This window comes from Macrotis lagotis, chromosome 1 (genome assembly GCF_037893015.1).
Source record: "Macrotis lagotis isolate mMagLag1 chromosome 1, bilby.v1.9.chrom.fasta, whole genome shotgun sequence".
Taxonomy (NCBI): Eukaryota; Metazoa; Chordata; class Mammalia; order Peramelemorphia; family Peramelidae; genus Macrotis; species Macrotis lagotis.
Window position 1 is genome coordinate 798,109,317 of NC_133658.1, and position 13,772 is coordinate 798,123,088.

The 13,772-nt window shown below is 42.3% G+C and overlaps 1 protein-coding gene across 2 annotated transcripts in view; it reads left to right on the top strand.

The window, feature by feature from the left end:
- Positions 1-13,772, top strand: part of ARHGEF17 (Rho guanine nucleotide exchange factor 17) — a 156,219-nt gene that overhangs the window by 107,735 nt on the left and 34,712 nt on the right. Inside the window, exons 3-9 of one of the 2 annotated variants that reach the window (XM_074216827.1) lie at positions 1,877-2,059; positions 3,514-3,630; positions 5,880-5,972; positions 7,268-7,444; positions 9,771-9,821; positions 11,971-12,080; positions 13,443-13,528. In XM_074216827.1, coding sequence (XP_074072928.1) covers positions 1,877-2,059; positions 3,514-3,630; positions 5,880-5,972; positions 7,268-7,444; positions 9,771-9,821; positions 11,971-12,080; positions 13,443-13,528 — 817 coding nt within the window. The remainder of the gene's footprint in view (positions 1-1,876; positions 2,060-3,513; positions 3,631-5,879; positions 5,973-7,267; positions 7,445-9,770; positions 9,822-11,970; positions 12,081-13,442; positions 13,529-13,772) is intronic. The other variant, XM_074216828.1, reaches the window with a different exon arrangement.

A 13,772-nucleotide genomic window follows, 5' to 3' on the forward strand; every position in this document is an offset into this window, starting at 1 on the left:
ATCCAACTCTAGAGAAGCATAAAATGACTTACAGGATCTGATGCTGAGCAAAGGGAGTAGAGCCAAGAGAACAATTTACACAACAATATTATGAAGTGAACAATCTTGATGGAAGCAACCCCTCTCAGCAGTCCAGAGCTAGGACAATCTTATTTGACAGACTATGGATCATATTATCCCCAATCAGAGGAAGAAAAACCAAACAGAGCAAAACACAGAAAAAAAAAAACACCCCTACTGAATCTGATGAGCACTTCATAAAAATTATCTCATGTATCTCTTTCCCTTATTCTTAATTCCTCATGCCAAAAATTAGTAATTTGTAAATATGTTTAACAATATATATATATATATATATATATATATATATATATATATATAATGCTAACCTGACTGTTCCCAACTGAAGGGAGGGGGGGTGGGAAAGGAGGTTGGAGGGAAACTTTATAACATGGGAATATTCATGTACAAATGTATGAAAATAAATAAATTTTAAAACTCAGAAATGCATGCAGTCATTTTTCAGTCATATTCTATTCTCTATAACCCTATTTGGGCTTTCTCAGCAAAGACACTTCACCCTGTTTGTCTCAGTTTCTTCATTTGTAAAATGAGCTGGAGAAGGAAATGGCAGTGTGTTTGCCAAGAAAACCCCAAATGGGGTCATGGAGAGTCTGTTACAAATTGAAAAACAACTCACCAACAAATAACATAATAGCCTTCTGCCCTTAAAGGTTTACAAAGCACTTTTGCAAGGCCAGTTAAGTGGTGCAGTGCAAAGAGTGCAAAGGTCTTGGAGACAGAAGGATGGAAGTTCAAATCCAGCCTCACACATTTGACACTTACTAGCTGTGTGACCTTGAGCAAGTCACTTAACCCTGATTGTCCCATCCAGAACCATCTCCAGCCGTCCTGCTTCATATCTGGCTGCTGGACCCAGATGACTCTAGAGGAGAAAATGAGGCTAATGACTTAGCACAGCCATCCCTCACTCAAATCCAATTCATATACTTGTCATGGCATCACCTCCCTGATGTGATCTTCTTCAAGAATGAAGGACAGGAGAAACTAGGTGGCACAGTGGATAGAGCACCAGCCCTGGAGTCAGGAGGACCTGAGTTCAAATCCAGCCTCAGACACTTAACTACCTAGTTGTGTGACTTTGGACAAGTTACTTAACCCCATTTCCTTGAAAAAAAAACTTAAAAAATGAAGAATGAAGGACAACAACAAAGCACTTTGCATAAATTGTCTCAACCTTTTTAGAAAGACTGGAAGGTAACCTTAGAGGGAAGACAGTAGTAGCCCTTGGGGGTCAGGGGGGCCTCCTGTTAAGGTGTAGCTTGAGTTGAATTGAAGGAAACCCAAGAAGAAGCCTGTGCAAAGGCATAGTGGTGGGAGATGACACTTTTTTTGTGAAATACATCAAATAGACCAGTCTGCCTAGGCCATAGAGTATTTGAAGGGGAAATAATGTACAAGAAAACTGAAAGTATAGGAAAAGGCCAAAGTGTGAAGAGATTTAAGTGTCAAACTGGATTTTATATTTGAGCTTTGAGGTAATAGGGAGTCACTGAAGTTTATTGAGAAGTGAAATGACTTGGTCAGATGTGTGCTTTAGGAAAATTTGGTTGACAGCTGCATAGAGGATCAGTTGGAGTGAGGAGAGACTTATGGCTGGGAGTGTAATCAGAAAGCTAGCTACGTTTGTGTGTCCATGTATGTGCATGCATGTTCACACATGTGTGCCAGGGCATTTGTTTCTCTCTGTGTGCTTGTCTCACTGAACTGGACCCAAGGGGCTCAGGCTCTGAAAATGAGGAAGCCACCCACTCACCAGTCCCAGACCCCTCCCAACCCAGCTTGGTCTCCCCAGGGCTACATGCAGCCGCTCAAGCAGCCGGAGAATGCAGTTCTGTGCGACCCATCCCTGGTGGATGAAATCTTCAACCAGATTCCAGAGCTGTTAGAGCACCACGAACAGTTCCTGGAGCAGGTGCAGAGCCGTGTCCAAGAATGGCATACAAGACAAAAAGTGGGCGACCTACTTGTCCAGTCAGTGAGTACCCTATCAGCTCTATCCTGACCCTGCTGCTTGTCCTCTGCCCCACCCTGGACTCCAGCTCCCTCCTGGGAGCTCATAACCTGTCTTGCACACCTATGTCCATCCCACCTGAACACTGACCCCCCAAGACACAGACACTGGTCCCTCAACCCATCTGGACACTGACCTCTAGGTGCAGGTGCTGACTCCCCTACCTGGACACTGACTTCTAGGTACAGACATTGACCCCTTTGCTCAGTCATGAACTCAAATCCAGGTGATCACTGTTGCATCCTGCTCCTCCTTCACAGGTCACCAACCAAGACAATAAGCTTTCCTATTTTAAGATGCTGATACAGCCTAGATACTGATACCTCAACCTATATATTGATTTCCAGGCAGAGAGATTGATCCTGACCCTGACCTGGAAACTGATCCAAATATTGCTCCTCTAATCCAAATACAGAGTCAGACATTGATATTGTCATCTCTGCTTGACCCTGACCCTACCCTATCTAGGAGTAAGAGTTAATACAATACTCCTAGGGTCTCCAGAGCTCAGACAGCATGATGACATTCCAAGATCCTCTGCCTTGGGAGTTGGGGGCAGATGGTCTCTTCTTTTACTTCCTTAAAGGTCTTTCTTTGCTGTCATCCTATCTAAATTTCATCCTTGGGAGTAAGGATGAGCTGGGGTTGTTTATTCTATGTTACAGTTGAAGAAACTGAGGCAAGGAAGAGGACATTATTGACCCAATGTCACATGGTTGGTCAGTGGCAGATCTAGGACCAATACACCAGACCTCTCACTTCTAAACCGAGGCTATTGACCAGCAGACCCCTGATTCATTCATTAGACTAGATTTATCCATTAGACCTCAATTAATCTCTAGCACCCAAAAGCACTCAGCTTCCCAAAGGAGACCTTGCACGTGCACGCGCGCGCACACACACACACACACACACACACACACACACACACACACATACATCTCATGAGTATTTAGTCACACCCTACATACTGTTTATGGTTCATCCAGAGAACCCAATAGTGGAGTACAGCTTCAGGCTGACCACAAGGCAATTGAAACTCATTGTGGTATGGTTGAAAAAACTCAGGGTCTGAAACTAGAAGATCTGCCTCTGGTCCTTGCTGGATGTGTGATCTTAGACCACTCCTTTCCCTTTTTCCAAGTCTATAAAATAAAACAATTGGACTATAGGATCTCTAAGGCCCTTCAAGATCTAAATTCTGTGATCTATTATTGTGTATTGACTTGACATAGACTAGTATGAGCCTTAGACCCTTCCAGATCTGAATTGTATGATCCAATGATTATCATTATGTTCTGAGGTGACACAGGTTAATATGGGCCTTAGACTACACAGATAGATTAGCAGACTTGGAAAATGATCCCTAACACTACCTCCTTCCCCATATCCACCCATCTATTTCTTCTCCATTTCAGTTCTCCAAAGACATCCTGGTGAACATCTACTCAGCCTACATCGATAACTTCCTCAATGCCAAAGATGCTGTGAGAATTGCCAAGGAAGCCCGGCCTGCCTTCCTCAAATTCCTGGAGGTACAGGGTCCAGAGTGCACAGTGATGATGGGCACGTGATTCCCCTAGGAATGGCCCTCTAAGCTTGGGGATGGAGAGTAGAGTTTAGGGCTACAATCCACCTTTCCACCTACCTCTACTGGAGTCATTTTGGTCATCAATAGACTGTGAGCTCCAGGAGGGCAGGGATATGTTTTATATAGCAATATGCATGCAGTGTGCCCTTTGTCAATGCTTGTTGGATTGATTAAGAATTTATTTGAATTGAATTAAATTGAATTCCATTTAAGAAAAGGAACTGTTTTTGTGAACTTTGAGGCTCCCAATGTGAAGAGGACTCCACTCTGGATTTGGGGCCTTTACTGAGTTTTGTTAACTTTCAATGCTCCATTTCCCAGAAATTTTCTTTTATGAATTAAAAAGCACTATCCTGAAAAAGGACCCTCAGGCTTCACAAAAACTTACTAAACCCTGTTATATGAAAGAAATCCTGACGACTTTTCCTTCAGATCAAGACCATCACTTATCAATCCCATCTAAACTTCCCTGAGCCCTACCTGAAGTCTCTGCTTCCTAAACATACCCTGGTCTCTGAATTTGCTTGACACCCAGGGCTCAGAGACTGGTGCCCACTGCTCCCGTCCCTAAACACTTTACTGCTTCTACTGCCATCAATGGGCATCTATGTGGGATCTATGTCATTTGTTTCCTTCTATTCTCAATCTTTGCCACTACATACATCAAATCCCAAGAGTGTGTTTTCTATTAACAAAATCCCACCAGCAGAATGGTGTTAGATGTGTAGTTGTAAGGAATAATCAAAACCAAACACATATGGATTCCCTTGTGACTAAAATGAAATAGCATCTATCTTCCTCACACACCTATAGGCACCCTCATTTGGGAATCACCCACTTGATTGCACTGGTTCAAATTCATTTGTCATTCTACAATCCCAGGCTCCCTTCCAGCCAATCAGGAAGATTCTTAGTACCTTGGCCTGGCTGTGGTGGGTTTACCCAGATTCCTCCATGCCATAGAAATGTATACAGAAATTCTTTCTCCTAAAAATGAGGCTAATTATTTAACAGAACATGCAAGAACATCCTTCTTTCTTAAGAGACAATCACTTTTCTTACATTTGCTCATCTTTGGTAAGTAGAACCATAGTGTTCTCTAACCCATAGGTGAGCTTCTGAGAGAGCTGGAACTTTAACGGATTTTGTTTTTATTGAAATGATTGTTTTTTTATGCTTAGAGTAAGAGTTGGTCCATGAATGTGATAGAGGTATATCAGTACTTCAGTTCATTTTAATTCAGCAAGCACTGATTAAGCCCCTGGGGAATATAAAGACAAAAAAAAAAATGGATCAGTCCCTGTCTTCAAGGAGTTTACACTCTACTTGGGAGAAATAAGATGAACACAGAAAATGAATACTGCAAAGTAGTTTAGTAAAGTGAAAAGAACCTCTCCCCCTTCCCAACCCTCCCCCTTCCTCTCTCCCTCTTTCCCCATCCCTTGTCCCTCTACTGCCTCTCCTCTTCTATCTCCCTTCTCCTTTCATCCCTCCTTCCTCTTCCCTCTCTCCATCTGTCCTTTTCCTCTCCTCTCCTACCTTCCCCTTCTTCTTCTCTCTCTCTCCTCTTCCCCCTCCCTCCTCTCTCTATGCAGATACACTGATTAACTTTGAAAAACAATCCCTTTGGGGGCAGCTAGGTGGCGCAGTGGGTAGAGCACCAGCCCTGGAGTCAGGAGTGCCTGAGTTCAAATCCAACCTCAGACATTTAATAATCACCCAGCTGTGTGGCCTTGGGCAAGCCACTTAACCCCATTGCCTTGCAAAAACCTAAAAAAAAATTCCTTACTGAATGAGAAGAGGCTACCAAGGACAGGGTCTTCTCTTTTCTTTTCTTTTTCTGTCTTTCTCTATCTCTCTGTGTCTCTCTGTCCGTCCCATCTCTGTCTGTCTGTCTGTCTGTCTGTCTCTCTCTCTCTCTCTCTCTCTCTGTCTCTATCTATCTATCTATCTATCTATCTATCTATCTATCTATCTATCTTTGTCACTCTTTCATTCCTTCTCTCTCCCCCTCTCTGGATCTCTCTGTCTTTGTCTTTGTTTCTATTCCTCTGTGTAAATCTTTTTCTTTGGAGTTTCTGTCCTATCTCTCTTAGGGTTCAGCCTGGGATTAGGAGGGAAGATGCTCTGCTTGCTTGGAAACTGAAGCTCTCAGGCCCTTCCACCCCACCCTCACACATATATATGTTGCAGCAAAGCATGCGGGAGAACAAAGAGAAGCAGGCCCTGTCTGACCTCATGATCAAACCAGTACAGAGGATCCCCCGTTATGAGCTGCTCGTGAAGGTGAGTTGAGGACTGGAAGACTTTGGTGGGGTGGGGGAGAAGGAAGAAGAATGCCTGAGGAGAACCCCAGCTTTGTCCTAACAGTCCCTTGGTATGTTTTTGTGCCCCCCCAAAACAGGACGGAACAGAGGACTATTCTTTAGCCCATTTAGTTCTCAAAATACCCAACTGTCTAATTTGGGCCCACAAACTGATACATAGGCCTGAACCTTAGAGAGAACTTAGAAATCAACTGTCCGTTTTATGGCTAAAGAAACTGGAACCCTCATGAGAATCTGGTTTCCTTTGGGTACTTTACCAGAAAGAATTATTTCTGAACTGTGATCTTAGGGTTATAGACCATTGGAAAAAGCCTAGGAATTGGAGAGGAAATATACTTCATTTTCTTGGAAAGATGGGGAAATGGGTATGGAATGTTATACATCCTATCAGACATGGCCACTGTAACCATGAATTTTGTTTAATTATTTTTCTATGTTATAAGGGAAGGCACACCATGGAGAGCTAGGTATATATATAGAAATGACAACAATGTAAAAACTGAAATCAGCAGTAAGACTTTAAAAAAAAAAAAGAGGAAAGAAAACTAAAGTGCATAGGAAAAAATCTGTCCATGATCCCCAGGGTGATTCCCACAATCACTGCATGGTTCAGACCAGTGTCTTTCTAACCAAACTATATCATGGGCCCCAGAGAGAACACTAACCTTGACCTAAGGAGATTAGAGCCAGACTTTCTTTGTTTATAATGATTCACATACTTATATCTCTTGAAGTTTTACTATTCTATGAGGTAGGTAATACAGATATGATTATTCATATATCAGAGAAAGAAACAGGTCCATAGAGGGAAAGTATTTTACCAGGGGCTACCTAACCACTAAGTAGGTAGTAGTGTCAGGACTAAGACACATATCTCTTGTCCCAAGAGCTAGGGCTCTTTCTATCACACTATACTTCCTCTTACCGAGGCACCACCTAGCCCAATTCCAGCAGGTGTGTCTGTACCTATGAGAGAATCATAGGATCATATGATTTAGAGCTAGAAAGGACTTTAAAGACAGCCTAGTCCAATACTCCCATTTTATAGATGAAAAGGCAGACTGAGAGGTCAGTCACATGGGGTAAATAGCAGATTGGAGCAGTCATTGTCCCCAGATCTGAGTTGAGTTGGGGAAAGTCCTTTCTTGTGTCCACACAGTCCCTTTTGCTGCCCTGTTAAATCTGAATATGGGAAGGAGGGGCCTTTTTCTCCCCCAAGCTGAAGCCATCCATGTCTCCTGTCCCCCTTTAAAGGACCTCCTGAAACACACACCCGAGGACCACCCAGACCGGCCGTTTCTGATTGATGCCCACCGGAACATTAAGCAAGTGGCTGAGAAAATTAACAAGGGCATGAAAAATGCAGAAGAAGTGGAAAGGCATGCCCGAGTGCTGTTGGAGATCGAGGCCCACATCGAGGGCATGGAAGACGTATGGGGGATCTGGGGGATGGAAGGAAAGGGGGATGGAGGTGGGTCTCACTAGGACCCACATGGAAGGCATGAAGAATTCTAGGTTAGGGAGTGGACAGAACAGGCAGGCAGACCCAGTCTCATCATGTTATCCGGGAACTGGGAGCTAGGATCCATTGGTATGGACACTGAAGGCAATGGGTCTCTCCAAAAAGAAGATGAACTAGATGAGGAGGTTTCCTCAACCTTTTTATTCCACAAGCATTTTCTCAATACCTAGGTTCAATACCTCAGTACCTGGGTTCAGCACCAGATAGTTCACAAATTATGTAAAACTTAATCCCTGCCCTCAGGACTCTTTCAATCCACTAAACAGGATAGACTATATCAATAGGTTATAATATAACATATCTTGTAATAATACATACAGTAATATAATATAATATTATCATGGCATCATAATATAAGCAAAATTATTTTACATAATCCAAGCCTATACCATGGTAAAAATCTATGAAGTCTCATTTTATACAATTCTTGAATGAATGAGTGAATTACAAAGTATTTATTAAGTGAATACTTTGTATAAGCATTGTACCAAGTCCTGGGGTTACAGCTAGTTCTTGATTAGTGAGAATAATGAATCCAGGATGTGTTCACATGCCTTTGAATTTACGCTATTGAAAGTTATAATTATGTAAAATTGGTTCCATTCTAATAGAAATATATAGTACAAATTTGAATAATGAGATCAAGGATTAACCATTCACACTAATCAGTACTTAGCTAACTATGCAAATAGAAAAAAAACAACCCTTGTTCTCCAGAAGTTTCCATTCCTATGGCAAAGACAACATACATAGGAGGTTTCAGCTCCAAATAAATGGCCCTTGGCCCTTTCCATATACAACAGTGTGCAATCCAGCAGAAAAGTATGCACTGGCAAAGCAGATGGTAACACCTTGTAAGTACCATTTCTACTGATAAAACCATCACCAGTTTTGCCATAGCCCTGTTTGATAACACCAAGGACCGTGGTGGGCAGAACCTTGTTTCTTGGGTCACCTGAACAGTATTCATCTCCATAAGCATTTCTCTCTTGGACTATTTTCTAAAAAAATAACCCAATAAGGAGATTGCCCAAGGTGCCAAGGTCTATCTTCTCAGGTCCTGATATTGCATAGGTGCCATTATTCCTCAATGGCACATGTGCAGCTTAGCTCTGTTTCTGATCACATACTGTGGAAAAAACTCTGGGTCTTGACTCAGGAAGATCTAGTTCAAATCCATTCTCAAACACCTACTAGCTGTGTGACCCTGGGCAAGTCACTTAAACCTGTTTGCCTCGGTTTCTTCATCTGTAAAACATGGGCTAGAGAAAAAATGGCAATTCTCTCCATTATCTTTGCCAAGAAAAGCCCAAATGGGATCATGAAGAGTCAGACTTGACTGAGACAACTGAACGGCAACTACAATGAAATTCCTTCTTGAAAATTTACATTGGAAGCACCTGGCAGCCCTCCTTGTGCCCTCTATTTTTACCCACTGACTTCTGCAACTCATGATACAACAATAGTAAAAATCATACAAGCTATATGGCAATAATATAATTCCATTAAGGACCATTCATCAACCAGCTGTTACATATGTCTAGGGCCCAGCACATAGTAGCACATAATCTTTGTGGATGAATTGACCAATGATAGGGCCCTGCTTAAGGGCCAAGGGTATATTCACAGTTTGGCTCAGACATAGTCCCTGCCCACTTAGAGCTTACTATTTAGTAGTGGGAAGACACAAACCCAGAAAACCAGAATTTTACAAGGAAAACAGCACTTTCTCACAATCCACCACCCAGCAAGGTTCTCATGGAAGTCTTCTTGGAGGAAGAGGCATTCAACGTAAGCTTTAAAGGATGGATAAGAGTTCAATGGATTATGGAAGAGATAGAAGCCAATCTTCCAGTTTGCCTAGAGCCTAAAGGGTACCAAGAAAAAATAAGCTAGGAAAGATAGGGGAGCATCAGGATGAGGTTAAATGCCTGAAACAAAAACCTGAACTTTAACTCTGGAGGCAGTAGGTAGCCATGAACAGCTTTTGAGCAGAGGAGGGTAAGCAACCTGTACAGAAAGAATGAGAGGACTCCCTGGAGAGACCCATTTCTTGGGATATGGAGGGTGAGATTATGGGGCCATCAGATACCCTACTGGCAAGTAGTACAGGGCTTCTGGACTGCTTAGAAGCAAAGAGATGGAGAGAATCTCCTACCTGTGTCCTTAAAGTCACTTGAGGCTGGTTGTATTCTAGTACTGGTATTTCTGACCCCTGTCTCTTTTCACCTACAGCTCCAGGCCCCCCTGAGGAAGTTCCTGAGGCAGGAAATGGTAGTAGAGGTGGTAAGATCTATCTTAACTTCTCTCCCTCAAACTTTCCTACTTTCCATTCATCCATTCCTATCCTGCAAAGGGGAGAAGGATTACCTCCTGTCACACACAACCCCAGCCCCTCCTCATTTCTGGATGAAGCACACACTTTCTATCTCCAGACATGCCATCAATCCTAGATCCCACTGTCGCCCTCAACTTTTCTTATTCTCCTTCCTGCCTGTCTCTTTGTCTTGAGTTCCACCATTAGAATTGGATTCTTTTGAAGACTTTGGAGTATTTAAAGTCCTTGTTAAAATACAGAAATTCTTGGAAATGGACTTGGAAATAGACTGTTGTCTATTGTTTATTCAATTCAACAAATTTTTTAAAGAATTTTCTGTAGGTCAGTTCATATGTTCAATATCTGGAGAGATTTAAAGATGAAAGAATTTAACAAGTACCTATCTTCTTAATATCTTAGAGTATTTTGGCATGTTAACAATCATTCATTAAATGACTACTGTGTTAGATATAGTGAAGGAGATAAGAGATAAAGATGCCTGTGCCTTTGGGGAGTATAAATTTGCCAAATAGCTAATATAATATATGTTTTTATACAATTCCTTCCCCTCTCTGAGTCTGAGTTATTCCTCTTTAAATTGGGGATTTAAGATTTTTTCCAACTGAAATTCTGACAGTGAAGTAGTTTAGAAAAAGTAGAGCTAGTCATACTGGAGGAGAGAAAAAAAAAGATCATGGAAGGGGTGGAGCACTGGACTTGGAGTCAGGAAGACCTGAATTCCAATTCTGCCTCAGATACTTGTTATCTATATGATCCTAGGCAAGTCACTTAACCTGTTTGCCTCAGTTTCTTCCTCTTTAAATAACAGCATCTGCCAGGATTGTTGTGAGGATCAAATGAGATATTTGTAAAAGCATTTTGCAGACCTTAAAGAAATTTATAAATGTGACTTATTGGTATTGCATTGATATAATAATTTATGTTTGCAGAATGCTCTTCAAATATTACCTCATTTGATTCTCACAACAATCCTAAGAGGTAAGGAAGTTTATTCCATCTTTACAGTTGAGGACATTGAGGCAGATGGAAGTTAAATGAGTCTCCCAAGGACATGCACTCAGAAAGTTTCTCAGGCCAGATATGAACTAAAGTCTTCTTTTTTAGTTTTTTGCAAGGCAATGGGGTTAAGTGGCAGCTTAACACACAGCTAGGTAATTATTAAGTGTATGAGGCCGGATTTGAACTCAGGTACTCCTGACTCCAGGGCTGGTGCTCTATCCATTGTGCCACCTAGCCACCCCCTCTAAGGTCTTTTTGAATCCAGGTCCATCACTCTATCCACTACACCAACTGTCTAGTTAATTCTTAATATCTGAAGGACTTTCATGGGGGCAGAGGGAGAAGATTTGTTCTGGGAGGAGTCATGTGGGGAAGTCAGATGGAGGCAGATTTGAGCTCAGTAGAAAGGAGGAAATCAATGGTTTCTAAGGTCCCTTAAAGCTCTGAATCCTAGAACTTTCTAACAGTCAGGCCTCTCCCACAGTGCAACAGGGAAGGAGGGAACTCCCTGTGACAAGATTATTCATGGGGGCTGGATGAAGGCCAGTTAAGGAGATTGTAATAATTCTCCTAATCTCTGATTATGGGGAAGTATGATAAGATGCTCCCTGAGGTCCCTGAGAATCTATGATGCTAATAATTTAGTCATCTCTATTTTGTAGTTCAAAACCCCTTTCCTATACATCATACATTTACAGACTTTCAGGGCTGAAAGGACTATGAGATCATCCATTCCAATCTATATTTTTACAGCTGAGGAATAGATGGGACAGGTGATGTACAAAGGCACTCAACAAGTTAAGGGTGGAGCCACAGCCCAAAGCTAGGGCTCCTGACTCCTGGTCCAGAATTCTTTCCTATACCAAAGGCTGCTCTTGTTTGCACTTGCCAACCAGCAAGGGAGGCAGGGCTATCTTCAGAGAAGGTGGTGAAACCCAGAGAGGGAAGGGCTTGCTTGAGGACACAACACAAGATAGCTGCAGAGCTGGGCCTGGACTCCCAATCTACCCTTTAAGATGGGGCTCTTGCCGATACATTGTCTCTTGGACATCCTCTCCCTCCGAACCCTGGCCTGAACTCTCTCTTCCTCTTTTGCAGAAGGCAGTTGGTGGCAAGAAGGATAGATCCCTCTTCCTCTTCAGTGACCTCCTAGTCTGCACCACCCTGAAGAGGAAATCTGGCTCCCTGAGGAGGAGTTCAATGAGTCTGTGAGTGATGGGCTATTGGGGGAGTCTTGGGAAAATGGTGGGGGGTCAGCCCAGGTCTGAGCTCTCAAACCAGGGATACCCCCACCCCACTCCTGTACTTTCTTCCCCTATGCTCTGGAAATCTAGGGGTTATTCATCCATTTCTTCAACAAACATTTATTGAATACATTAGCCCTGCTTTCATGGATAACATAATCCAAAGGTTCTTAACTATTGAGGTATATGGACCAAGGGGTACAGAGATAGATTTCAGGAAGTTCATTTAACTTGAATGAAAAAAAAAATTTCCACTGACCTCTAACTAAAGTTTAGCATTTCTTTAAACTATTTTAAAACATGATTCTAAGTGGTCTAAAAACTTCACCAGATAGTCACAAAAATGATTCTGAACTTCTACTCAGAGGGAGGGACAAGTACCTTTTACCTATAACATGGGAGAGAGACAAGGGCAAAGGAGAGGTTTAGGTTCAGAACTGTGAGCAAAGGGAGGAGAGAAAGACCATTTTCCCTGGAATGGCTAAAGAAGGCTTCTTAGAAGAGAAGCACTGAAACAAGGTAGGGCTTCCTTTAGACAGATGAGGGGAACCTATTGCAATACTCCATTTCTGTGGGTAATTGAATGCCCAGGGTTTCAGACTACCTTCCAGTTTCTAGTGGCCTAATTCCTGGGGCTTTCCTGTCTTTCCTGGGGGAATAATGGAGAGTGATCTGGTCTAAGAGTCAGGGCATCAGGTTTCTGCCACAACTCCTCTGTGATTTAGGAAAAGATCTAGTTTTTTTCTGGGTCTCCCTTTTCCTATCTTTAAATGGAGTTAGAAGAGAACACTTCATGGGAATGATGATCAACCTTAATGGACTTGCTCATTCCATCACTGCAACAATCAGGCACAATTTTGGAATATCTGTGATGGAGAATACCATCTGTATCCAGAGAAAGAACTGGAGTTTGAACAAAGATCAAAGACTTATTGCCTTTAATTTAAAAACAAACTTGATCTTATTATGTAATTTTTCTATCTCTTATACTTAATTTTTCCCTTAAGGATATGATTTCTCTTTCATCACATTCAGCTTAGATCAATGTATACCATGGAAACAATGTAAAGACTAATAGACTGCCTTCTGTGCGGGAGTTGGGGGAAGGGAAGTGAGATTAGGGGGGAAATTATAAAATTCGAAATAAACAAATAATTTTTTTTTAAAAAAAGAAGAGAACACTTCAGGGGGTCCCTTCCAGCTCTAACATTCTCAATATTCTAATGCCCTTTCTAACTCTGACATTTTCTGAATCTGATCTGAGCTGATTCTGGGTCCTGTGTTTGTCCCCCCAACAGTCACTCAGACCTTTCCCTCTCCCTGCAGCTACACGGCGGCTAGCGTCATTGACATAGCCAGTAAATACAAGCTACTGTGGAAACTACCCCTGGAGGATGCAGACATCATCAAAGGTACAGCTGGGCTCCCAATGAGTCTGTGGCTATCCCAGTCACAGGGGGGAGGCATATAGCCCTGACCCTTAAAGAGCTCCACAGGCTGAAGGGAAGGGCATAGTTGCTAAAAATACCACAGAGAGAAACTCATTCAGCAACTGTACAGTGAACAGTGAATCTATCAGTGAGAAAAGCTGTGTGCAGGGAGGCTAGGGTAGTCATTGGCACTTATCCATAGAGTTGCCTGGTAACCCTTCTATTC